General features: G+C 50.9%; 1 protein-coding gene across 3 annotated transcripts in view; it reads right to left on the reverse strand.

Moving 5' to 3' along the window:
- AFAP1L2 (actin filament associated protein 1 like 2) overlaps nucleotides 1-27029 on the reverse strand; it is a 115187-nt gene that overhangs the window by 22351 nt on the left and 65807 nt on the right. For 2 of the 3 annotated variants that reach the window (XM_055424601.2, XM_055424600.2), the window contains exons 2-5: nucleotides 19568-19696; nucleotides 11732-11806; nucleotides 10286-10380; nucleotides 1541-1631 (exon numbers count right to left, since the gene is read on the reverse strand). In XM_055424601.2, coding sequence (XP_055280576.1) covers nucleotides 1541-1631; nucleotides 10286-10380; nucleotides 11732-11806; nucleotides 19568-19696 — 390 coding nt within the window. Of the gene's footprint in view, nucleotides 1-1540; nucleotides 1632-10285; nucleotides 10381-11731; nucleotides 11807-18165; nucleotides 18348-19567; nucleotides 19699-27029 lie in introns of those variants that run through there. The other variant, XM_055424602.2, reaches the window with a different exon arrangement.

Below are 27029 nucleotides of genomic sequence, written 5' to 3' on the forward strand. Positions count from 1 at the left end.
AGACGGGCTTCAGAGGCATGGAGGTGCTCACCGGGGTGAGTCAGGGCTCCCACCTTCCAGACGCACCCAGACAGCCCTGCTGCGCCCACAGCTCCGGTCTGAAATCACAGTCCAGCGGTGACTTGGCAACACCTCACAAGCTAAGTGACGTCTGCCCACAAAGCCAGCCTCTTAGAATAAAATTCTGCGAGTCCAGAGAGGCCCTCGCCTCCCACGCAGTTCCTGGGACTGCAGACAGTAGATGCGGCATGAAAAAAGAGAACAAGGATCCATGTGCTCCAGGGGACTCGTCCCCTCTCATCCCCGACACCAGCAAGGCCCCCTTAGGCCAAGTCCATCCCCCGCAACCAGGGACATTGACTTCCCATATCTGCAAATTGCCTTATGCTTTCAAAAACCTTTCAGTTACAAAAAAAGGAAAGAGAAGGAGGTAAGAAAGGGAGAGAGTGAGGGGACCAGAATCTAGCTACCCCAGAGAGTAGAGTCACAACCGTCTCTCCCAGGACCTTCAGGGTGTTTCTGTGTTATAGAACCCCCATAACAAGAGCATTTCTGATCCAGCATCATCAGGCTGACAACCACTGGCTGAGGGCAAGAGCACTCCAGCGTGAGCCATGTCCCCAGAGCAAAGACTGTCTTTTCAATACCTATGTTAGGTCTGCCACGAAGTAGCCCTCTAAAGGCTAGAGAAAAGTCTATTCAGAGAAAAGCTAAGGTCTTTACCAGGGTCTCCAGCTGCCTTCTGTGTCGGCTTCTTCTATCCATCTCATCCAACCCTACCTGCTCCCGCCACGCTGGCCTCCAACCATGCTAAGGGCCCTCCCGCCTCAGGGCCTTTGCATGTGCCGTGCACTCTGTTCTGCCTGCAGGTACCAACCCCACCCACCTGCCACCTCTTTAAGAAATCTGCTCAGAGAGGCCCTCCCCAAGTTAGAATAACATCCCTCTCCAGCCCCAACTCAGCCCTTGCCACTTTCGGTCCTGACGAGTTATCACCACCTGACACATCCTACGTCTATACGTTGCCTGTCTTCTCTCCCAGAATCTAAGTGCTGTGACTGCTGAGTCGCACTGCGTTCCCACTCCTAGAAGCATGCTGGGTTCACAGTGGGAGCCCAGGGACTATCAGTCCAGTGAAAGAACCTTGAAAGTGGGCTCTGCCTCAGCCTGACCACATTTCCATGGCTTCCAGGGCCTTGCGCCACTCGACCAACACACCTCTCCTCTGTCACAATTCTGTGCTGAATCCGCCACATCCAGGCAGGACCACAGAAGGCATCAGACACAGTAAACGCGCTCACTGGGGACCATCCTAAGCCCTGCCCTGCAGGCGGGCTGGGTCTGCTGTAGGTCTCAGCTCCCCATCAGACCACTGGTCAAATGCTCTGTGGCCAGCTCTTAACTTGAGCCACGCTCTCTCATCCCAGGCCCCACTGTGTTTCCAGCCAGGGTGAGCGTGCCGGTCACCACGAGGGGAGCTGGCGCCGGCATCTGTGCAGGAAGTGGTCAGCCCCCTCCTAGCCCTGTCCCCAGGATGTACCATTGAGGGATGTGTCATACGGCTCAGCCTCTTCATAGTAACCCTCTGGAGACTCGATCTTCGGGACAGAGAGCTGTTTACGTTCTGGAATCTGTGGTATGAACAAACAAAACAAACATTTTCAGATACGATACACTGGGAACAGTTTGGAATTAACCCTTTGGGTGGAAAGAGAGGGAACCAGGAGAAAAAAATGCCCAGCTTGGACGTCAAGCAAGTCAGGAGGGAAGAGAGAGATGACAGCGACCCGTGTCAGCCACCCTGTCCACGGTGTTTGTTCGCATCAGCTGAAGGGCTGTGGGCGTGTCATGTAACCTTACCAAGCCTCAGCGTCCTCCCTGCAAAATGAGGCTCTGACACCCACCACACACAGTATAGTCGTACACACAGTGTAATACTTTAAATACTTTAAAATACTGTAAAATTCCAGGTCCAGATGGCACCAGGCTGTCATGGTAGCTGTGATGGCTTCTACATAGAATACACTTTCTACAAAGACCAGAGCTCATCAGGGGCACGCAGAAGAAGAACACCAGGCTCCCAAACATCTCCCATAATACGTCCCCAAACGTCTCCCATAGTAAGTTCAATTGTTGGCTCAGCAGATATTGAATGGCTCCCGCAGACTAGCTGAGAGATGCAAGCAGATGGTTGGGAGTCAGTCCTGAGAAACACTTACTAGGCAATGAATGCTCACAGCTCCTGATAATGACTGAAAGTCACTCAGTCGTGTCTGACTCTTTGCGGCCCATGGATTATATATTCCACAGAATCGCCAGGCCAGAATACTGGAATGGGTAGTCTTTCCCTTCTCCAGAGGATCGTCCCAACTCAGGGATCGAACCCAGGTCTCCTGCATTTCAGGTGGATTCTTTACCAGCTGAGCCACAGGGGAAGCCTAAGAATACTGGAGTGGGTAGTGTTTCCCTTCTCCAGGGGATCTTCCTGACCCAGGAATCAACCCGGGGTCTCCTGCACTGCAGGCGGATTCTTTACCAACTGAGCTAACAGGGAAGCCCACGGCTCCTGATAGACAAGGTCCAATCTCCACAGGAGCCTGGAGGGTTGAGGGACATTTAGGACCAAGGAAGGATGCTCAGAGGACGAGACAACCCTGAACTTCTTACATGACATGAGGGTGAATGAGCATAACTTGAGTAGGATAAAAAAACCAAACCGCATGCAACTGTGGAGAAGCACAGGGGCTGCAGTGGCTCTCTATCCCTCCATTATCCCATCTGTAAGATGGGCACCAGACTATGAAGGCAATATAAGCAACAGCAGGGGAGAAAGAGACAGGCAAGACTTCGCTGGTGGCCCAGTGGTTAAGAATCTGCCTGCCAATGCAGGGATCATAGGTTTGATCCCTGGGCCAGGACGATTCCACATGCTGCAGAGCAACTAAGCCTGTGTACCACAACGGCTGAGCCTGCGTTGTAGAGCCCATGCTCTGCACTGAGAAGCCACCACAACGAGAAGCTTCTGCTCCACAGCTAGAAAGTAGCTCCCACTCGCCACAGCTAGAGAAAGCCTGCCTGCAGCAACAAGGGCCCAGCACAGCCAAAAATAACAAAAAATTAATTAAAAAAAAAAGTAGATTGTGGTGTGAATATTAGCACATACAGTTCATCAGTGTGTAAGCATCCATCCAGATGGGTCTCCAATGTCTATCTGAATTACAAAGTTCCGACAGAGGGCCGAGGGAACCTTCATGAGTTGAGAACAGACGTGGCAAAAGCTGGAGTGCATTCCCACTCCTGGTTTTCAGAGGTCCTTGCGCTGGGCATTCCACGTGGGGAACCCGTGGGCTGTTGGGGATTCACTGTCCTACCCAGAAGAGGGCCAGGCAGGCAGGGTACGGGGAATCTAGAAATCTTTGCCTTGGAAAATGAGCTTCTTTGGGGGACCAATGACACAGAACTTCTCCAGTCCTGGCCCCAGCAATAGTGGGAGAACAGTCAGCCTGGCCTTGAGTCCCAGTGGGACAGTACTCAGCAAGGGCCACAAGGGCATCTGATCCCAGCTTCCCCTGGGGGAACAGTGATGTTCCTGCAGTTGCTGCCCCCAAACCAGGCTCCCAGAGCCAAGTCTTCTGTGGTTTGGCTAGGGGATCTATCTATATGGCCTCTAGAGTGAAATTAACCGGGTTTGAATCCAGGCTTCAGGAGTCCATAGCCTTAACCATGGATATGTGACAGCCTCTCTGTGCCTTACTAACCCTCTCCATAAAACAAGAGCCTGTCTTGAGAATTCAAGGAGACAAGTGTGATTGAGTTTCCGCAGGGCTGGTGTGCTAAGGTCACTTCAATCATTTCTGACTTTTTGTGACCCCATGGGCTGTTGCCTGCCATGCTCCTCTGTCCGTGGGATTTTCCAGGCAAGAAGGCTGGAGTGGGTTGCCATCTCCTACTTCAGGGGATCTTCCCAACCCAGGGATCGAACCTGGGTCTCCCTCGTTGCAGGCAGATTCTTTACCATCTGAGCCACCAAGGAAGCCACATCAAATACGAGGAGGCTCTTGACATCGTCTGGGGCCTTCCACCCCAGGCGCCTGCATCAGCCAGGTCACAGGAGTGCTGTCCGACAAGCTGAGACACGTCCCCATGAAGAGGACCAGCAGAGGCCAGGTCACCACCTGGCTCCCACACCACATTTTTCTAACGCCATCTGGCCCAACACCAAGAGACCCGACATAAGTCCCAGAGGCAGGTTCTGAGCAGCTTTCAGCCCCAACAGGGGCGCCACACAGCACGCAGGAAGGAACAGAAGGATCTGCTCATTTCCTAAGCAGCCCAGATGCGTTCTGGGTCGGCAGGTGTGGCTGTGGGGGAAGCAGGGTGGGCTCCTCCCTGGGGCAGGGGTCACGCACACAGTGGACACAGGTGGTAGCTGCTCATGGCTGACCCTTCACCTTTGCTGCTCCGGGCACTCCCGGCCCCTTGGTCAGCCAGAGGAAGGGCTGACTGTGAAAGCCAGCTGTGGTTCTCTGAGAGCCAACTTCCTGGGGTCAGGAGGGGAAAGCGTCTCCCCTCCCCTGGACCATGGCAAGGTCTCCACAGACGGGTCCTGGGGCTCAGGCTTCCTGAAGAGGCCAGGCCTCCAGCTCCATCCTCCAAGAAGCCCTTCTCCCCTTGAGGGGGCGTGGGGACCCTTCTCGTGGTGAGAAGGTGGGTCCCATCTGGAGAGAAGCTCTGAGCACCCAAGATCCCGCTCTGGTCTAGATTCCCATGATTAGAACAGGACAGAGGGAGGGGGGCAAGCCCTCCGGCAGGAGCTCCTGACGGTCTCCCAAACCTCTCACTGTACAAAATCATCTCTAAGTGGATTGATACAAAGAGGCATAGACGGCGGAGGCAGGAGTCTGACCTCCAGACTCCTGGGTTTGAATCCTGACACTGGCACATCTGAGCTGTGTGACTTTGGGCAACTGACTTGACCTCGCTGGGTCTCAGATCCTCTACTGCAAAACGGGGAGGGTAGAAATAACCATCACATGGTATCACTGTAAGGATTAAACTGCACTCAGCATAATTAAGTAACAGATACTAGTTTTCACTAACCTTCAGAATAAAATATAATAATGTCAAAGGGAGAAAAGTTGCATGTGTGCATGTTTGGTGGCGGAAGACCACGGGCTGTCTGGGAGGATACTGAGCAGGTGTTTGAGAATGACCTGGCTTATACTACACTCTCCCTCCTTAAAGAACAGGACAGCCTCTGTCCCCAGGATTGCCAGGGCCAAAGCTAAGAGCCCAGGTCAAGTTTAAGGATAAAACGACTCTAACAATTCAGAAGAGAGTCACATAATTACACAGAGAAGGCAATGGCAACCCACTCCAGTACTCTTGCCTGGAGAATCCCATGGATGGAGCAGCCTGGTAGGCTGCAGTTCATGGGGTCGCTAAGGGTTGGACATGACTGAGCAACTTCACTTTCACTTTTCACTTTCATGCATTGGAGAAGGAAATGGCAACCCACTCCAGTGTTCTTGCCTGGAGAATCCCAGGGACAGGGGAGCCTGGTGGGCTGCCGTCTATGGGGTTGCACAGAGTCGGACATGACTGAAGTGACTCAGCAGCAGCAGCAACAATCTATTATCAGAGGTCAAAGAAGCAAGAGATCCTAAATGCCAGGAATTAAGAATAAAGGAAAATTATTTTAATTATCATCATGACAAGGTAGATGGTGCACACTGAATGAGGATGCCGAGGAGACATGACTTGGGAACCTGAAATAACGTTCTCACGGTTCACAGGAAGGTCAGGGAAGAAAGCCACCCCGCGCAGGGTGACCTGCCAGAGGCTGGCAAACTTTCCCTATAAAGAGTGAAAAAGGGATTCACAGGCCACTGGGGCCATGCAACCCTGCCACTGGAACGCAGTGAAGTAAAATGAAAGTCGCTCAGTTGTCTCCGACTCTTTGCGGCCCCATGGACTATAGCCCGTCGGGCTCCTGTCTGTGGAATTCTCCAGGCAAGAATACTGGAGTGGTTGCCACTTCCCACTCTAGGGGATCTTCCCAACCCAGGGATCGAACATGGGATTTCCCAGGCAAGGATACTGGAGTGGGCTGCCATTTCCTTCTCCACGGTAGTGCAGAGGAACCCATAAATAATACACAGACGAATAAGCTTGGCTGAATTCCAACAAAATGTTATTTACCAAAGCAGGTGGTACAGGATTTGGTCGTGGGCTTGGCTTCCCACATGGCTCAGTGGGTAAAGAATCTGCCTGCAACGCAGAAGACCTGGGTTTGATCCACGGGTCAGGAATATTCCTGTCCATGCCTGGAAAATCCCATGGACAGAGGAGCCTGGCGGGCTACCGTTCATGGGGTCGCAGAGAGTCAGACACGACTGAGTGACTAAGCACGCATGTACGTCACCAGTTCTGATTTAGAAAGACACAGAGCTGGAGGTGAGGGGCGGCCCCAGGTGATCTGAGGCGCTCTTGCAGTTCTGAGCAACCAGCCCCAGGGTGCACTGGGGCAGGTTCGGGGTGGGGGCGAGCTGACACGCTCCTGGCTCCCCAGACCGGCCACGGTGACGCCGTCGGTGGCGTCAGCTGCTCCCCTCACAGAAGCCCAGCACCGACACGTGAGCAGGCCTCAGAGGGGAGGGGTGGAGATGGCCGCGCCGGCCAGGAGCGGAACGGTGCCAGCAAACATCTGTTTCTTCTACAGAAACCACAGCACCTGGCTGGGTCGACGACGGCCTGGACGTGCCACGGCCGCCTGAGTCACTGGCCACACCCAGACCCCTGGCTGCCCCCTCTGGTACTGGACCGGCTGAGCCTGGGACAGAGGCCATGCTCCTGGCCAGCCCTGGGCACTGAGGACCCCAGGCAGACACCCAGCTTCTGCCACAGCCACTAGAGAGCCCCAGGACTGGGCATCCAGGCAGACAAACCACACCGGTGCCCTGAAGCTCCAGGGTTAGGGCAGAAAGAGACACAGCTTTCTCTGGCCGAGAAAGAGCGATTCCAGGGTTGCCCAGGCTCCAGCGGCCACACTTTTTCCTTCCTCCCAGACTACTTGCTGCTCTGTTTCTCCTCCTCCTCATGAGAGCCAGAAGACACAGCTGTTCCCCGCTCTGCCTTGACGGCACTCCTCTGGGGGCCTCGGACGAAGTCTTCAGCCAGACTGGACCAGAGCGGAGGCCGGAGGGGAGCAGGCAGGTGTGTGCGGGCGGGTAGGGTTCTGCTCCCTCCTCCCTCACTCCACACCTGGAAGGCTCCTGGGGTGGAGATGGGTGATGGAGACAGGACTAGGAGGGACCCAGGAAAGGTTCTTCTTGGCAGAGAAATTCCACAAGGTAGGAAGACTGTCAAGGTTACTGGCTCTGCTGGAAGTCACCCCAGGGCCTGGACTGTGTCCACAGGAACTATCACCGCACGTCTGAAAGGCCACTCCAGGGCTGTGGACTCTCAGGTGGTGGGATCTTCCCCGCTCCAGCACCAGGTTCCTCCCTAGCCTCTCCTGGCCCGGACAGCCTGCAGACACAGCCGACGCCGGCAGACCGCTCTCCAGGGGCCGGCTTCTGCCCTGGCCTTGCTTGATGGTCCTGCATCTCACACCCCCAAGCCCTTAGGGCCTCTGTGCCTAGGTCACAGGAGGTTGGCAAGGGAGTAGGAAAAGCCAGCCGGAGTCCCGGACTCTGTGACCTGATCGGTGTATAGCCACAACCCAGCCCCAGACCCTGGGCACCCGGTCCAGCACCATGCTCCTCAAACACAGGCTTCCAGAGGGAGTCAGTGCCTGGGAAGCTCCGCCCCATGCACACCCCTTCTGCCCGGTGTGGGTCCATAGGCAGCTGCCCAACGTGGGGCCGGCAGCGGCACCTCCACTGTACAGAGGCCAAAGGCACGCTGGTCAGAATGATATACAAACTCAGGCTAGGAAAGTTCCAGCCCTGGCTCAGAGTAGCTACCTCTCCTCCCCACATCCAGCGAACAGAGCTTATTAAGTGAGTGAAAGTGAAAGCTGCTCAGACGTGTCTGATTCTTTGCGATCCCATGGACTATATCAGTGGAATTCTCCAGGCCAGAATACTGGAGTGGGTAGCCTTTCCCTTCTCCAGAGGATCTTCCTAACCTAGGGATTGAACTCAAGTCTCCCGCACTGCGGGCGGATTCTTTACCAGCTGAGCCACAAAGGAAGCCCAAGAATATTGGAGTGGGTAGCCTATCCCTTCTCCAGCAGATCTTCCCGACCCAGGAAACAAATCAGGGTCTCCTGCATTGCAGGCAGATTCTTTACCAACTGAGCTATCAGGGAAGCCTGCAGAGCTTAGGGTGCACCCGAAAACCATAGCACCTCCCACCTCCTTAAAACCAGCAGCAACTGGATGGGAGCTGAGAGGCTGTGCCCCCTTCCCAAGTCCCGGGGTCAAAATGAGGGGGAGCCGCAGCTGGAAGAGACACAACTTGTACCTCGGCTTGACTGAGAAGACGAGCGAAGGTCCAGGAGGCCGCAGAAGAGTGGCCCAGAAACCAAGAACCTGCTTACAGATCCTGGCCCCGCTACCTCCGTGTTTTCACGCTCGGAGTCTGTTTCTTGGCAGGTGATGGGAGGACCACGTTTGGGTGGGGTGGGCGGCAGTGGCTCACAGCACAGCAGTCACTCGCATCATCGGCATTTGCCCAGGACCGAGGCTCAGTCCATCAGGTCTCCCTTGGCCTGGGATGAAGGGTCCCCACCAGCAGTCACGCAGATGTGGGATGCTGCTCAGGCACTCCTGACCTGCCCCGCCAGCTGGGAGGGCGGCAGGGAGAACCACGCTACCTCCAGAAAGGCATGAATGAAGGTGGCCAGTCTGGCGTCAGGACCCCCTCAAGTGGTGACCTGAGCCCACAGACTCAGCGATGGATGGCTTGCTGTGAGCTCAGTCACCATGGAGTTTCATGTTCTGAGAAATCCTTCCCAGCTCACCCCTTTCCCAGGAAGCTGCCCCAACCAGATCCTGGAGCGGAAAGAACTCGGGTTCATGTCCTGCCACTTCGAGGCTGTGTGACACTGGGACATTATAAGCCTCCTGACTCCCAGTTCCTCTCCCATAAAGTGTAAATACTACCGCTCACCTCGCTGAATACCAACATGGTCTGCCAGGCCAAAGAACAGAGATCTTAGTTGAGAGATATTCACATGCTTCTCATTTAAACACCAAGAAACCAAGGGCCAGAGGCCTTAAATAACTTGCTTAAGGTCAAGGAGCTTAGTACTGGCAGAGCTAGAGCTGGGATCTGAACCCAGGTCTGGAGGAGTCCGAAATTCTGCTCATCCATCCATGAATAAATACATGTGTGGCCTACTGTGTGCAGACACAGGACATGAAGCAGTAGATGAGAATGTGGCCCCTGCCTCAGGGAGCTTACATCTGCTCTGGGAGGCAAATGATAAACATGGAGGGGGTAACTAGGTGGTAAGGCAGACAGTAATGGAGGCAGGCACCAAGGTTGGATGTCTCACCTGTGGGCAGGCCAGGGAGAGTCTGTCTAAGACTGTCTGAGACTAAGGAGGGGCAACCTTTGAAGAGTCAGGGCCCAAGAAGTGCAAAGTCCCTGTGGCAGGACTGACCACAGGGCACAACCCAGGAACAGAGGGGAGGCCGGTGATGAGCAGATGCGGTGAGGCTGGAGACGCAGCTGGGCCAGACAGGGTGAGCCCTGGGGCCATGTGAAGGAGTGTGGACGTTCTGTCCTAAGTTCAGTGGGAGCTCTTGGTGGGTTTCAAGCAGGAAGTGGTGTGATGTGATTTATGTTTCCGAAAGATCACTGTGGCCGGAGCTGGTGACCACAGCTGTGCATGGCCCCGCTCAGGGGATGCTGGAAAAGAATCTGGACACACGGTGACCCTCATCTCCCACTGCCATTCGTCTCTGCGCTGAGCAAATGAGATCACCCACAGGGCAGGCTGACTTGTCTCCACCTCTCCCGGTGCCTTACCCCAGGCCCCACACACAGTCGTTTTTCAGTCGCTAAGTCATGTCTGACTCTTTGCGACCACATGGCCTGCAGCACGTCAGGCTTCCCTGTCCTTCACCATCTCCCGGAGCTTGCTCAGACTCACATCCATTGAGTCGGTGATGCCATCCAACCATCTCGTCCTCTGTCATCCCCTTCTCCTCCCGCCCCCCATATAGTGGATGCTCCAAAAATGCCAGATGCTTGGTGGACTGCTCTCTGGAGGACCCACTGGACACTCACAGGGTCACATCGGGGTAATCAGGAGTCCCAGACCCACACTTACCATCTTGGGGGGTGGGAGGTCTGGGAGACTCTTCTGAGGGGCCGAGGAGGGCTGGGGGGGCTCACCGTTGATCAGCGGGTTCTGCTCCTCGGGCGCTGTGGGCAGCAAGCAAGAGAGGATTTCCGTGAGGGGCACCCAGCTTCCCAGCAGAGTCTCATTATCCAGGAATGTCTGGTCACATGAGCCCTGAGTTCTATTTGAGCAGGTGTTAATTACCCAGGCAGGCAGTCCCTGGAGCCAGTGCTGTTTTTCCTCCAAGAATAGGGTAGATTGGCCCCGGGCAGATTCCTCAGAAGGAACTAGTTTGAGGTTTCTGGCAGGTTCTGCACCCTCTCCTCCACCTGCCCCATGTCCAAAATGATCTGGCCACAGAGCTCTGGCAGTGGAGGAGCTGCCTGTGGGCACTATATTGAGCGGCTCTCAGCACCGAGCCTGTGATTACGTCTGTCCACCTCCCAGTTTCCCCGGCAGGCAGGCTGACAACCTTAGGCACATAGGCTGCCTTCACGCAGGGGACCTCTGCTGAGCCCATGCTTGGTGGTGGGGCAGGAGGTGAAAGCCACACTGGGTAACTGGACCACCAACCATCTGTGAGTTTTTAGGAAAAAAGGCGCCAACGGCTCTTCTGAGTCCATTTCAGCCAGGACAGACAGACCCAGGCAGAATTGACCCTGGGGCTTTTCAGACTGATGTCTTGAAGCCAAGGATTTACCAGACTGAATGCTTTGGGGTGCTGTGTTCCCACCTCTTGCTAAGCCTCTGCATTTGAGTTATGGGCTTGAGAGTTGGGAGAAGGGGCCTCTAATCCCCTGTGCTCTGCAACTAGGCAGCTGTGCAAACCTCGGACCTCCCTGGGATCTGCTGGACCCAGTCCTTGGGGTTTTCATAGAAAAGCAGAGAGCAGAACAGAGCAAGAGTGTAAGACACCATGGAAGACGCTATGTCCTTCCAATGGAAGATAAAATGTTCTGCCAAGAGATCACCTTTGAACAAAACCTTCGAATATTAAGGCAACTGCTGACAGCACCATTTCCTCCCCATCACTCCTATCTCCCCCCACACACACTCATAAAATCCAGACTTATCAAAAGTCATAAAGCTGGGGCCATGGGATCAGCACCATACACAGCTGCTTTCTTAGAACATCTGAATTATAACTTCCTATTTCTGGGGTGATGCTGGGAAACGCTGAGAGATTTTAGGCACAGATGCCTTATCCAAGAAGGGGACGTGAGACCTTTAAGAGGCAAGGAGGTGGCCTGGTTGGTGAAACTTCCCCAAAATACATCAACCCAGAATACCATCAACTAAAATAGGACTTCCCAAAATAACCCCACCAGGCCTGTCTGTGGTGCTGGCTGGAAGGAAGGAGGGGTGGTGTGGGACCAAGGCTTAAACCTGCCGCCCTCCTGGGAGCCGGGCAGTCCATCGGCAGTAATCCCATACCTTTGTCTTGGGACTCGGCATTCTGCTGCTTGTGGACTGTCACTTTGTTCATATAAATGTATTCCTCATCAGAACCTGCAGGAGCGGGATGGAAGACAGAGGCTCCAGGTGATTTCATGAAGGGAAAGGGCTTACAGAGAGAAACACCCCCCACCCCCACCCTCGAGACACTGTCATCAGCCTGGATTCCAGGAAAAGCATACAACGTTTTCAGTTGATCGGAAGAGTCCATTATAGAAAGAGTTGACAGATTTCCAGAAAAAGAAATGCCTAGTTTGCTGACTCAAGTTTTCTGTCCTTGGAAGAGGGGAGAGGACAGAAAGGGAGGGTGCAGAAGGGGAGCTTTGGGAATACAAGTCTTATGTGGAAAAGCACCCATAGCGTAAAGATCTGCCTTATACTCCACCAAGCAGAGATTTCTCTGGTTTTTCCTAGCCTTTCATTTAAATTGTGAAACATTTCCTATCAGTCATTCTCAACCTAGTTTGAATTACACACGTGGGCTGATCAGAGCCCATATATATAAGACGGGTCTATATAAGATGGGTCACACTGAGGATCTGGAAGTTTAGCTTCCAGGCCTCCAGGTGGAGTGCTGCTGTAGGGGCCTGAGCTCTGTTTCTGGAGGGGTGACTGTGCTGGGATGCCGGCCTGCGGCACCAACAGTTGCCTGCTCTACCTTCAGCAGCACAACCCTTCCCTTCCTTTAAAAACATTTCTGTACAAGTTGTCACCTTCCCCCTGCACATCTCAACAGAGAAAGGCTTGTCTTCTAATACAGTTCCCAATGCCCCAAGGACCCTTTCTTCGGAAGCCTACAGAGGAGGCTCATCCCAGTGATTTTCTCTTAGCAATCCTCCTGAATTTCTTTGCAATTCTTAATTTGCTTTTCCTAGAAACTTGTGGCTGATAAATTCCAGTGGCTGGACAGTGCTACTGAGCCAAGGAGCCCAATCCATACCCCTGGCAAAGGAGGCGGTTCAGCCAGTTTCCCACCACAGACCGCCCGGACTCCAGCCAGCAGGCCTGCCTCCACAGAGTCCTGGAGAACCCAGAGAAATGAGGAGGACACGGCTGGATGGAGCTTCCTCCATCGGCTGTGGGATTGCCACCCTGGTGCCCATCCCTGCCAGGGCCAGTCAGCAATGTCATCCCTCTACCAAGGGCTGCAGCAGCCAATGGGATGGAACTACGAGGTCTAAATGCAGTTACCCACAGCTTGCATACTTCCACTAAAGGGCTGCCTCTGTACCTTATCCAGAACATGGCATGGGGAAAAGCACTCTGCTGAGGGAGGCAGGAGATAGGGTCGGGGGTGGGGGGATGGTCCTCAGCCAAACTCTGCCATCAGTAGTAATTCTGAGCAAAACACCTAACCTGTGTGCCTTGGTTTTCTTGTCTGCATAGTATGGAAAACAATTGTGATGAAATACTGCCTATTTCTGGGGCTTCCCAGGTGACTCAGTGATACAGAATCTGCCTGCCAATGCAGGAGATGCAGGAGACTTGGGTTTGATCCCTAGGTTGGAAAGACACCCTGTAAAAGGAAATGGCAACCCACTCCAGTATTCTTGCCTGGGTAATCCTATGTTCAGAGGAGCCTATGGTCCATGGGGTTGCAAAGAGCCAGACACGACTGAGCACACATGCATACATACATATTTCCTATTTGTACGTAACTGAAGCTCTCAAGAGTTCAAAACCCAAATATTAGGCAATCTGAAAGAGTAAAGTAACCTTATAACTAAGATTGTAAATGACAGCTTAGGACTTCCCTGGTGGTCCAGTGGTTAAGAATCCACCTGTCAGTGCAGGGTATACCAGTTTGATGCCTGGTCCAGTAAGAGCCCACGTGCCACGGGGCAACTAAGCCTGTGCACCCCAGCTACTCAAGTCTGTGTGCCTAGAGCCCGTGCTCCACCACGAAAGCCACTGCAATGAGAAGCCCATACACCACAACCAGGGAGTAGCCCCTGCTCATCACAACTAGAGAAAGCCCCCATGTAGCAACAAAGGCTTAGCACAAAAATAAAGTTAAAAAAAAAAAGAAAAAAAGACAATCGAAATTCTAGCAAATAACTCAAAGGCTCAATAATAGGAAAACGGTGAAAAAACCATAGCACATCAACATAGGTAATAGCTGGTCACCTTTAAAAATAAATGGATTACTGGAGAGTGTGTAAATGGGCTGAACATTGTGGAACTGATTTTAGAGGATTTATTTAAGTATTCCTGGTCTTTAACCCAGCACTTTCCTTATCAGAAACCAATATTTTGAACTGAAAAATATTCAAGTATTTTGAAGATAAACTCCAGCATGAAAACAAATTTTATTTGAGGGTGTTCATTGCCATGTTCTATAAGAATTTTTTTTAAAGAACAAAACTTATATGCTCACTAGCAATGGGCTAGCTGAACTAGTTGAACACTTCTCATTCATCAGGGGACACTACCCACCTGTGAAAAATAACAAAGCAGCTCTATGTCTGCTGTTTATAAAGGCATCCAAAAATTAAAGGATTATGTTTCAGAATAGAAAAAAAGAAAAAGCACACAAACTGCCAACACGGGGCAATGTGCACAGGCAGCAGCACTAAACATAAAAATAACACAGAGCAGAATGTAGAGGCAAGCCACAAAATCCACGAAAATATTCTTATGACACCAAGAAAGGTCACAAAAGGAATCAAAGCAATGTAAATAGGGTTTAACGTTCATTTCACATTCAATTCTTTTCTGAAATTGTTGACTAAGCCCACACTCCTTTCAAAAAAATAAAAGGCAAGATATTGTTGATTATTGTTTTAACTGTGAAATTCTGAGCAGGTGATTCTTCCCCAAAATGGCCATTTGTAAACTGCAGATTAAACTGGCTCTGGTCCATGTCACAAGGCTGCGTGTCCCTCCTTGGACAGTCTGCAGGCTCTGCTTGACTAAGTATTGATCTCAGTGTTGCTAATCCCCCAGAATCCAATAAGTAAGTAACAGGCTCCCAGGACCGTCTGCAGTCCTGTGAACTGGGCCCTGGAAAGGGGAGGCTGATGAGCTGTCCCAGCTCTGGGAGGCAGTCTTGGGGCTGGGGAATTTCTCTCATTCTCTCATTTATTTTCAGCACCGTGCGAGGTGCTGGGGACACAGCAGAGAACAAAACAGACATTGTCTCTGGCTTCACGAACCCACTGGGGCAGGGGCAGGCGGGAGGGAGGGAGAGGGAGGCAGATCTGGACGGACAGTTGCACAGGTATGTGGGGAGTGACAATACTACAGGTAGGGAGGAAAGGAGAGCTCACAACGCTCTGACCAAGTGTGTGGATCCAGGGAAAACAATCCTTGACTGAAGAGGGTGGTGGTGAGGGGGAGGGAGGAGGGGCCCAGACCCTCTCCATCACAGCTGGATAGGCTAAACGTTCAAATCACGTCCCATTACAAGGGCAGCCCCAGAAATGTTCCCAGAGTCTCTGAGCAGGGTAATGGGGAGCCCTCAGGCTTAGGACAGGAAAAGATATCAGGATCCCAATAAATAGACTTCAATCCATGCCTTAATCTCACTACTGAGACAAAAGAAGAAGAGTGTAGAAATTGAATACTATTTATACATGAAAGCTCAGAGAACAGACAGTTCGATGTGAAAAGTACAGACAGACACACACACATACACTCATACTCTGCCCCAAAGGTGTGGAAGTAAACAACAGCTCAGCCAGTGGAGATCACAGGCTATCTTGAAATGATCAGCCTGTCTCCACCTACAAGTCCAGGCAAGCTGAGTTCATTTTCCGGAAGACACACAGTGAGGCAGGTCTGGGAAGCTGAGAGAGAGAAAAAAAAAGAATGCTTTCAGTTTAAGGGGCTGTGCATTCTATCCTGTGCAGCTCAGTAATTAACCTGGGGCAGACTAGCCTGGACCGTGAAGAGGGGAGGGCAGCATCAGGGTTAGGTCGGCTGGCCCAAGCCTATGCTGGGCTCTGCCACACATGGCCATGGAGACGCAGACACAGAGGACAGACTTGCGGACACAGTGGAGGAAGGAGAGGGCGGGACGAACTGAGAGAGTAGCATGGAAACTTATCCACTACCACCGGTGAAACAGATACCAAACGGGAATTTGCTGTACGACCCAGGAGCTCAACCCAGTGCTCTGTGACAGCCTAGAGGGGTGGGATGGGGCGGGAGGTGGGAGGGAGGTTCAAGAGGGAGGGGCCTATGTATATCTATGGCTGGTTCATGTCAATGGATGGCAGAAACCAACACAATATTGTAAAGCAATTACCCTTCAATTAAAGATAAATAAATATTTTTAAAAAGGGGGAAAAAATGTCAGTTGCTATTGTAACCACTCTGCAACATGAGAAGATGCTAAGAGAACCAGAAGGGGAAACTTATAAATAGTGGCTACCCACCCCTGCAAGGAGATCCAACCAGTCCATTCTAAAGGAGATCAACCCTGGATGTTCATTGGAGGGACTGATGCTAAAGCTGAAACTGCAATACTTTGGCCACCTCATGCGACGAGTTGACTCACTGGAAAAGACTCTGATGCTGGGAAAGGTTGGGGGCGGGAGGAGAAGGGGACGACGGAGAATGAGATGGCTGGATGGCATCACCGACTCTGTGGACATGAGTTTGAGTGTACTCTGGGAGTTGGTGATGGACAGGGAGGCCTGGCGTGCTGTGATTCATGGGGTCGCGGAGAGTCGGACACGACTGAGCGACTGAACTGAACTGAACCCGTGGGCATTGGCCTGGAGAACAGAGCTTGTATGCGAAGTCGCTTCAGTTGTGTCTGACTCTTTGTGACCCTATGGACTGTAGCCCACCATGCTCCTCTGCCCATGGGATTCTCCAGGCAACAATACTGGCGTGGGTTGCCATGCCCTTCTCCAGGGGATCTTCTCAACCCAGGGATTGAACCTGTGTCACTTATGTCTCCTGCATTGCAGGCAGATTCTCTACCACTAGCGCCACCTGAACAGAAGTGACAGCCAAAGGTCCCAGTATGGCTTTGCATGTTTATCTGTAGTCTGGGTGCACTCTGGGGGCGACTCACACTGGGGAGCCCCCTGACCCGCTGTCGGCAGCTCCTGCAGCCATTCATGCTGCAGAGAACAAGGAGGGGGGGCCTGATTTTATAAGAGCCAAACATACAAAGATTAAGGATAAAACAGAGGTCACCTACAGGAAGTCACAGTAAACCAGAAAGGGACCTCTGCACCAGGGGCTCTGATGGAGTGGTGAGAACCAGAAACCAGGGGTCAGACGCCACCACTGGGGTGTTTTTCAATTCCCAACAGAGGTGTTCTTTATCATCAAACATTCTCAAGTTGGAGCACATCTAAATGGTCTGGAAGTATGCTCTTTAAAGGGTTCCACCAATGAGTCCCTCTGCGGAGTGACTCATTCCTCTCTCACCTGCTTTGGAACATGCATTTCCCATCCATTCGTCCCACCTTTGATGTACTGCTGATCAGAACTCAAGGCGGGTCAGCAGACGCTCACTACAAAGCCAGGAGGAGCCTGGGAACCAGGGGGTGGCCTGCAGAGCTCAAAGGCAATGAAGGGGCTGAAGGGGCTCCAAGAAAATGCCTTTGATGAAAGGCTAAGGGAGCCAGATTATGCCGACAGAAGAGAAGGCTGCCAGGCATATAACAACATGCTTTGGCTTTTATAACTTCTCTGATATTCAGACAATAGAAACTAATTCCACAGGGAACAAAGAAAAGGAAAAGGGACTTTGAAATGTTGCCCAGTGGATTCAGGCTCGATGTCAGGGAGAAGTTCCTGACTGTGATGGCCAGAGCAGGTGCACCTCTCTCCCTGGCATGGATCTGAGCTGCTCCCACTGTGAGGCAGATGGATTTGATGCCCTCTTACGATCCTAAAATATCACTTTCAGTTCTCAAACATCCGATATAAAAATAAACTTGACTAAACTGTTATGACTTCACAAGAAGGCTCTTCTTTTAAAAAAAAAAATTGTGCTGGAAATGAAACCATATGTCTACAAGAAGACTTGCACAAGGCTGTTCAAAGCAGTCTTATTATTCCTAACAGCCCAAATCTGCAAATAAACCAAATGACCATCAACAAATGAACTGGATAAACAGGTTGCGGTATATTCACAGAATGGAAAACCAATCAGGAATAAAAGGAACTACTGATGCAACCCATGGCATGGCAGAATCTCCTGAGTGAAAGGGGCCCAACCCAAAGGACAAACCGTCCAATTTCATTTATAGGAAAATCCAGAAAGGGCATCACTAATCGATGGTGGAAGAAATCTGAACAATGCTTGCCTTGGGGTGGGTGGGGACGAATTCTTGCCCTTGAAAGACAGAAATGCTCCCAAGACAACAGAAATGTTCCGTGTCTTATTTTGGGTGCTGGGTGCACAGGGGTATGAGCTTCCCAGGTGGCGCTAGTGGTAAAGAACCCACCTGCCAGTGCAGAAGATATGAGAGACCTGGGTTCAATCCCTGGATCAGGAATATCCTCTGGAGGAGGGCATGGCAACCTACTCCAGTATTCTTGCCTGGAGGATTCCATGGGCAGAGGAGCCTGGTGGGCTGCAGTCCATAGGGTCACAAAGAGTCGGACACTACATTCTCAATTAAAACCACTGAAGAGAAAATTAAAGTGATAAGAATAAAGTAGTACTGCTCATAATATTCTTTACTACTCTTGTAGTCTGTAGGTTGAATTTGCCCTCCTCTATTAAAAATTTTAATAGAGGGCTTAGCATGCACGCACACACATGTGTATACAGTTGTCAAAACTCACTGAATTGACTACCCAAGAATCTGTGTACTTGACTGGATACAGAATCTAGCTTGATTAAAAACAAAGAAAAGATAATTAATTCAGGGTTCTTCGATTTGTTGTTGTTTAGTCACTAAGTCATATCTGACTCTTTTGCAACCCCATGGACTATAGCTCGCCAGGCTCCTCTGTTCCTGGGATTCTCCAGGCAAGAACACTGGAGTGGGTTGCCATCCCCTTCTCCAGGGGATCTTTCCAAACCAGGGATCAAACCCGCATCTCCTCCATTGGCAGGAGGATTCAGGAAAGCCCTGTGATATACAGTCTTACAGCAATGTTTTCCAGTTTTCCTTTGGGCTGTATGACTCTGGACAAGCTATTTAGACTTTCTAGACCTCAGTCTCTTCATCTGTAATAATAGCACCGACCTCATAGGAGTGTTTTGAACATGAAGCCTCGTTAACACATGTGCAGGTGGGAAGCACCCAATGAAGCACTAGCTATTATTATAATACTAGTTTATTTTCCCTTCTCTACTTTCAACCATAGAAAAAATAGTTTGAAAACACTGTTTAAACCCTCTTTGCAGGCTACTGTGTTGAGAGTTCGTGGGGCTGCCACACACGTCCCATCCCTTCTGTACTATTGTTACCATCTGCTGTGTCCTGCTAAAAATGCATAAATTAAGTCCTAACCCTGAACAGCTCAGAATGTGACTATATTTGGAGAAAGGATATTTAAAGAGATAATTAAGATTAAATGAGGGCGCTGGGGTGGGCCCTGTTCAATATGAATGGTGTCGTTACAGGAGAGGAGGTTTGGACACTGACATGCACGCACAGGAAGACGGCATGAACGCTCAGGGAGAAGAGGACCATCCATACACCAAGGAGACCAGTCTCAGGAGGAACCAACCCTGTCAACACCTCGATCACAGATTTTCAGCCTCCAGAACTGTGAGAAAATGAGCTCCTGTTGTTTAACCCAGTCCGGGGGCCGTTATCACGGCAGCTCTAACACACAGACAACCGTCTCCCTGTTTCCACGGGGACCCTTCACCAAGGCCCCGACCACACTCACTGCTGCTCTTGGTGTATAAGCGGAGAAGCTCAGCCAGGCCACTCTTCTTCACCACGGCTGTGCTGCTCAGATTCTCCTGGTCAAGAATCCTGAGGAAGTCATCCAGCTCTGTCAGCAGCTGCTCCAGGGCTAGAGACAGAAAACAGAAGACACTCTTAAAGCAGCTGCCTTCTCCCTAAAGGCCCCACTCAGATACACCTCTGATCTCACAGCATCCCATGATGGACCCTCTGGTCTCAAGGGGAGGGATGTGTGGTGAGGTCAGGCAGCACACAGGGGACCCAGCCAATAGGTGTGATGCCCAGCACCAGGGTGGTGGGGACAGGCCAACACACCCTCAGCTTTGGGATGGACAACCTTGGCCAAAGCTGCAGGGCCACCATCTGCTGGAGTGACATGTTCCGATCAAGCCTCTCAGGCCATGAGAGTCTGGAAACAGGATCTTCTTCCTCAAGTAAAGAACAGCTCAGGGTCTGGGGAACTTGAACACAGATCAAACCCACAACCATCAGAAGAAATGCTGTGGTTGACCCAGTTGTTAAACCTTTCCCCAAGGAGGGGGAAACACAGAGTCACTCCAGGGAGATGAAACAGTGATCATGCTGTCCCTGCAGGAATACAGACAACCCATCAAAAGCCACGCTTGGACAAACAAAACCTTTCTCCAAGATTCTTCACTGACTGAGAATCAGTGTCACGAGTCCCACATCACTCCCAAGTTGGTTAAGGGCTGCCATGCCTCGGGATCCACAGCCCTGAATTGTGGCATCTAATAGGCGTCTCTCAAGTGCACTGTTACAGAAGCACTGTCGACATCCAGCTGGAAGCACCTTGCAGAAATTATCAGTGCACTGGGCAACAGGGTAGGTGCAGGGCCTCCACCACACTATTACTGTTGTTGTTGTTACTGTTCATGACCCAAATCCCAACCAAGAGCAGAATGTCAGACACTTCCCCGATGGTCCAGTGCCTAAGACTCCATGCTCCCAACGCAGGGGACCCGGGTTCGACCCCTGGTCAGGGAACCAGATCCCACGTGCAGCAACTAGGAGTTCTCATGGTACAGTGAAGATCAAAGATCCTGAGTGCCGCAACTAAGACCCAGTGTAGCCAAATAAATAAATAAAAACAAATATATATAAAAAAGAACAGGATGAGCATTCAGGGGTGGGGTCCTCAACTTGGCTCTCCCTGCCCAGCTGGCTCTCCTGAACGTGCTCATTAATAGCAGCAGCTTTGAGGGTCTAAACAGGGCTTTCAAACCCTGGCTACATTGGAATCACCTGGAGAGATTTTCAAACTCCTGATGCCCAAGCCACACCCAGATGGATGACATCCGAGCCTCTGGGAGTGAGATCCAGGGGTCAGTAGTTCTCAAACCTCCTCAGGTGATTCTGATATGCAGATATTTTATTTTTGCAGCAATAAACCTGACATACTTATTAATTAAACTATCCCTTCAATTTTAAAAAATGCAAAGAAAATAAACATATTAAAAAATGTCCTTATTTACAAGTATGTACACTTTTTACTTTGACATTCAGTCTTTCATAGACAGCTTTCAGCATTATTATTTTTTTGAACTATTAAATTATAACTATATTCATTCTTCCCTGTCACAGGGAGTTAACAGTGATGGATTTAAGACACTTTTTTTTTTCTTTTTCTCTAACCAGAAGCTTGGAAGACCACAAGGAAAAAAAAAAAAGCAAAGATCTGTTATACTTGATAAAGTTGTCAAGAAATGTCTTATTCCTAGAAAAGAAACTTTACATCTGTTGAGCCTTTGAAACAAACAGTATGAGCTTTTGAAGCTGAGAAGCATGGGTCTGAATGCAAGGCCAGGGGCCACATCTGTGGGCTCTGCTTCCGAGGCAGCAACCGAGTGGCCCAGGCCTGCCCTCCACCACCTACTGCGGGAACTCTGAGCAGTCGCACAGTCTCCAGGCTTGTTCCCTCCTCTGTACCGTGGAAAAGACCACGTGGGCCCCACGCATCTCACAAGGTTGGTGTAAAAGACAAAACCCATGAAGCTCTCCACAGCTTCGCTTGTGAAATGTGATGCTCACCACACGAAGAACTCTGTCATCATCTCCTCCCATCCTGTGGCATCACTAGTTATTTATTATTCTCCACCTTAGAGTGCTCATCTCTAAGCTCTGCTTTAGAGAAAAGCACAAAACCTTGCACCTAACACTCCCTAGCATGGAAGGGGGTGGAAGGAAACCAAGGTCACCTCCTCAGAGCAGCCATGCTTGACCACCTTCTCCAAACTAGCTATTTATTATCATTTTCTAACTCAGCATTTAGGCCTTCATAGCCCTAGGCCTAGTAGTAGGGCTACTTCTTAGTAATAAGAATATACCTCATTTTTAACATTTGTAAATGAGTAACATCAATAACAAATGAAATAATAGTTGTTATTTACTTGCTCATTTTTAATGGGCATCTTTGTCTTTCTCACCCTGGTCTAGTCTGTTAGCTCAATGAGAATCAGAACCACATCTGTCCTAATCCTTGGCACCTCACACTGTTATAGGTGTTGAATGAATGTTTATGGAAAGAATGAATGAGTAAATTCGGCACCTACTATCTCGTAACAACCCTAGGAAGTAAGCAACATTATGCCCATTTTGCAGATGTAGACCTCATGGCCCAGAGAAGACCCATAATGTCCCACACAGCCAGTAGCAGAGAGCTGGGTTTGCTCTCTGACTCCAAGACTGAGCTCTTGGCAACATCCCAACTGATACCTCCATGTAGGGCTCTCTTCCAGTATCCCTCAAAGGCCTGGCTCCCCAGAACTGAACCAGAATCCGAGACTATCTGCTAACCACCCCCCTGACCATTAAAGAAGCCCTCATGCTCCCCTAGTTCTAACGGAGAGCTCGGTGGGCTCTTTCTGCTCAAATACCCCTTTGACTCTCAGTGGAGCAGTAGCCTCTGACTTCATTCCTGAAAAACCAAACTCCCTGGAATGAATATTGCTGTTGACTGGGAGGGAGCTGGGGGAAGCAAAAGGGGAATGAGGATGTTTACTTCAGAGGAGAAGAGTGACAAAAGTATGGACACGTGTGATCATCAGATCAAATAGCCTGCTCACTCAGACGAGCGGGTGGATGGAAGATGCCCTCAGCTCTGCCAGAGTCGAGATGAGTATATGGTGAGTGATAGGCAAGGCGAGACGAGAAAGAAGCCACACAGGGTAGCTCTGCTTGGCAAAGAACCATGAGCCAACAGCAGAGCTTCCTGCCCTGTCCTTTGGTATTGGGAAGAGCACCGTGAGAAGTCTCCAAGAGGCCAGTGGCTTTTGCCCAGTTTTACTTAAAATTGATCAAAGGCTTTATGGAGTGAATTTTGAAAGAGCACCAGCAAAAGTTCCCTGAGCTCACTGAATTAGTAAGTCCTCAACCGACAAATGGAGAAGGCACTGGCAAGCCACTCCAGTACTCTTGCCTAGAAAATCCCATGGGTGGAGAGGCCTGGTAGGCTGCAGTCCGTGGGGTCGCTAAGGGTCGGACACGACTGAGCGAGTTCACTTCCACTTTTCACTTTCACACATTGGAGAAGGAAATGGAAACCCACTCCAGTGTTCTTGCCTGGAGAATCCCAGGGACGGGGGAGCCTGGTGGGCTTCTGTCTATGGGGTCACACAGAGTCGGACACGGCTGAAGTGACTTAGCAGCAGCAGCAGCAACCGACAAACGAGTTCCATTCTGAGAGCGTGCTCGTAAGTCCAGTTTGTTCATTAAGTCCCACAAAGTTAGCCTAAGGACCCAACTGACACAATCGGCTCTACAGTACTGTAATAGATGTGGAATACTTTTCCCACAAATAATACATAAAAAACAAAGACAAAAAATAAAACACTTTGACTCTTCCATCTTGCATCTTGAAAAGTCCAATAGTAACAGCACAGCCGCTGGCCAGCAGGGGCTGGCAATGAGGGACAGGCAAGAAGAGTCACTGACTGGAGGAGGGGCAGGACGCACGAGACGGGAGAACTGAAGGGTCGTCAGTAGCAGGAGACGAGGGCAGGCTGCAGTTTCACTCGTGCCTGATGCTGCTGGCACAGGTTCTGGTTCCTCGCAGGATTCAATTCTATCTACTCTCTGGGAAAAAAATGATCCAGCAACATCTGGGTAGCAGCTCCTTTTCCCTTGTCATAGAAGACATGGTAGCACTGGATTGTATTCCGGACGGCTGCTGCAACCTTCATGAGCTTTCCCATGCCTCGAAAACTAACAGTGCCTCCTCAAATAAAGCAATCCCCCTTGCCATTTACTGCATCGTGAATCTCTTTGGTCCCTCAGTTACTTCCTTACTTCCTGTTGTTTCTCTTAATCCTTTCTCTGGGCCTCTAATTCCATTAGGTGTTCAATGCACATTCACATCTTTGAAAGTTCAACTTAAAGGTTTGAACGCAGGGGACTTACTGTACCAGGTGAGACCCTAAAGTGTGCCCAGCACTCAGCAAGGCCCTCAGCCTCAACTTACTGGGAAACTGGAAAGGCAATCAGGATCACATGGTTCTGTTCTCTTGCAAGCTCACTGGCAGGGCAAGACCAGCACAGGTGAAGTGAAGTGATCAACAGACCAAGGTATGCCACCAAAAATTCAAGAATCAAGCAGATGATATCACTTCACATGAGACAGGCAATCAGACAAGAGGCTGAAGGCTGGAAGGTTTCTAGGAAGAGGCCATAGTAGAGTAAGGCTTTGTGTTGGTTTTTGTTCGGTTTGGTTCGATTTTGAACAACTATTCATGAGTTTCCTGTTGGCTGCAGAAACTCACAGGCTAAAAAGCACTGAGTTTCAAGAAGGCAAACTCCAGAAAACAAAGGATAAATGACACTTCTTGAACTCAGCTGCAGTGGATAAGGAAGAAGAACCTTGAGAAACAATTAGGATCTCAACCACATTTTTCCTGACCTTCTGACCTCCACCGGGCTGTTACTCCTGCTAACAAAAAAAGGGGAAAAGCCCAAGAACTGAAAGTGTCTCTTGCTTCCACATCCTCAGTTATTCCCCAAAGCCGCCTGATTCCTGGAAAACAGCCTTTGTTTATTTCTTATGTGAGCAAATACATACCAAGCCGAAGGATGAAAAGCATCGTGGCTGGCTCTGGGAAGACAAAGGTGACCCAGATGCTTGGAAATGGGGGCGCCAGTGAATACACTGGGTAAAACAGAAGGGATCCAGGGACATCTCCAAGGATCAGGGATGCACCAAGAAAAGAAACAAACTCAGGGGTTCTCAGGGGGAGAAATTTATAAACTGGTCATTGAGGATGAATAGGAGCTTGCCAGAAAGAGGCAAAGGCATTTAAGGAAAAGGGAATGAGACACGCAAACAATTCAGGTACTGAAAGCACACGGGCATCTGAGAAGCCATGAGCAGCTGTGTGTCAGGGCACCCAGAGCAGAGGGGCACGGTGGGTGGGCTCTGTGGCCAAACCTGCAGAATTAGATCAGGTGGGCAGATCAAAGGGTTTTATCTACCTTGCTAAGGAGTTTGTGCCTTTTCCATCAGGGCCTCTGGGCAACACAGTGGAGGAGGCCATATAATACTATTCTCCAAGCAGGCTAGAAGTAAAGTAACTCTGCCAACTGTGGGAAGGACGATAGAAGGGAACTGGGGCCAGGGAGGGGAGGCAGGGAGACCCGTGAGGTGACTGCATTAGCACAGATGACATGGACGACGGTGTGTCAACCACAGTGCTTGGGACAGTGCAGGGTGCTACATCCTCCCCCAAATCCAATTCTCCCGAGCACCCTGCAAATGTGGAGTGGGAGAGTACACTTCTGAGGCTGGATTACAACCTAATTCGTCACATCCACCGTCAGCAGTGGCACTGGGGCTCCAGTCCAAGTACTGGCTGTCTGCAGACTGTCCCCAGGGGAAGTCAGAGAGATTCCCTGCATCACGGCTTCTGCTTCCCATTCTTCCATATTTTACAAGGTAGCAGGGGACAATGGAAGGGTTGCACTTGAGACACGTGACAGGTAGCGGCCATGGGTCTCGGTGATCGTTCCATTAGACGTGGAGACTGTGAGTGAAGATGCCCGCGGGTGGCCGAGAAATGTGGAATGCCACCAGACACACAGGCCTGAGGACCCTGCAGTCAACTGGGCAGCTGTGGTCCCTGTCGCTGGGGAACCAATGGGCCAGGCTGATGGGAAAGATGGGTAGATGGGGAACGCTGAGAAAGCAGAAAGCCTCCTTTTTCATGAAAAGAGCTGAGCTAGGTGAAAGGTAAGCCCTGGGCTTGAAGAAAGACAGGACCAGAAGCAGCAGAGTCACAAAACCCAGAGGTCATCTCCCTTCCTCTCCGGATCCATGTCATCCCTCAAGGTCTCTCCAGGTCCCTTGTCCACAAAGCCGCCCATGACCGAGCTCCCTGGCCAGCTCTTCCTCCCTACATACCTCACTGTCAAAGTCAAGTTGTTCACGGTCGTCTGGGTTTGCACCAGGTCTACATTCTGGGCTAGGCCTGAGCCCAGTTCTGGTCAAGGGTCAGCCTCTGGAATTCTGGGCCTCTGACAAGGTGCTAACCACAGAAGAGGCCAGGGATGCTTCTGAGATTGTACCCGCTGGGGTCCAGCCACAGGTTCCCCCAATCCCAAAGCAAATCATTCCAATGAAAAGTTTTACAAGCCAAACAAGCAGAAGGTGAAGCAGCGACTGTCTTTTTCTGGAAAAACAAAAATCCTCTTTGGGTGGATTTCAGTTAGCCTATACCTGCTTTCATCAAAGCCAAGTGGCATGAAGCAAACTTTGGAAAAGCAGGGGAAACCAAGAGCTCAGGCCCTTGAAAACAGCAACCGATGAGAAGCGAGGCCCCAATCTTGCGCCAACCCCAGTGACATTTTAAAGCCCTCAGAGCTCAGAGGAATGTGGCCCTTTCACTGCGACCCTGGAAGGCGCTCAGTTCCCTTCCCCCACCCCCATCCCCCCCAAAACCGCTCATTTTGGTCTCTTCCTGGTCCTCCAGCAGAGGGAGGGGAAAATAAGCATGCTGTTCACAGTGGAAACTGTAGGCCCTTGTGCAGTCTTTGCATCCTGCCTCTGTTCAAGTTCAGAGCTGTCTGCTCACGGTCTGACAGCTCATCAATAAGATTCTTGTTCAGGACGTGCAAGGCCCACGCAGAGCTGGACGGGTCAACTGCGCGATTCACTGCCCTCGGCCCAGCCAGGCTCTGCCTCCAGAAGACCTCCTCCCCCAGTTCTGCTCATTCTGAGGCAGTCCCGCTTTGTGGTCACTAGGTTCCCAAGCATACGTGTCTTCCCAACATGCCAAAAAAGCTGCTCCTCGTGGTTCCCCTGCTGTTTTATGCACGTATTTTTATTTATTCAGCTGCATTTGCTGAAGACCCAGGATTCAGGGTGATTTTCCTTCCAAACAGAAAACTAAGCAGAACTCTTCAAGTATAAAGACATGCATTCCCCTCCGCATCCCACT

The sequence above is a fragment of the Moschus berezovskii genome, chromosome 12 (genome assembly GCF_049115385.1).
Source record: "Moschus berezovskii isolate FMDL1 chromosome 12, NW_MosBer_1.0, whole genome shotgun sequence".
Taxonomy (NCBI): domain Eukaryota; kingdom Metazoa; phylum Chordata; class Mammalia; order Artiodactyla; family Moschidae; genus Moschus; species Moschus berezovskii.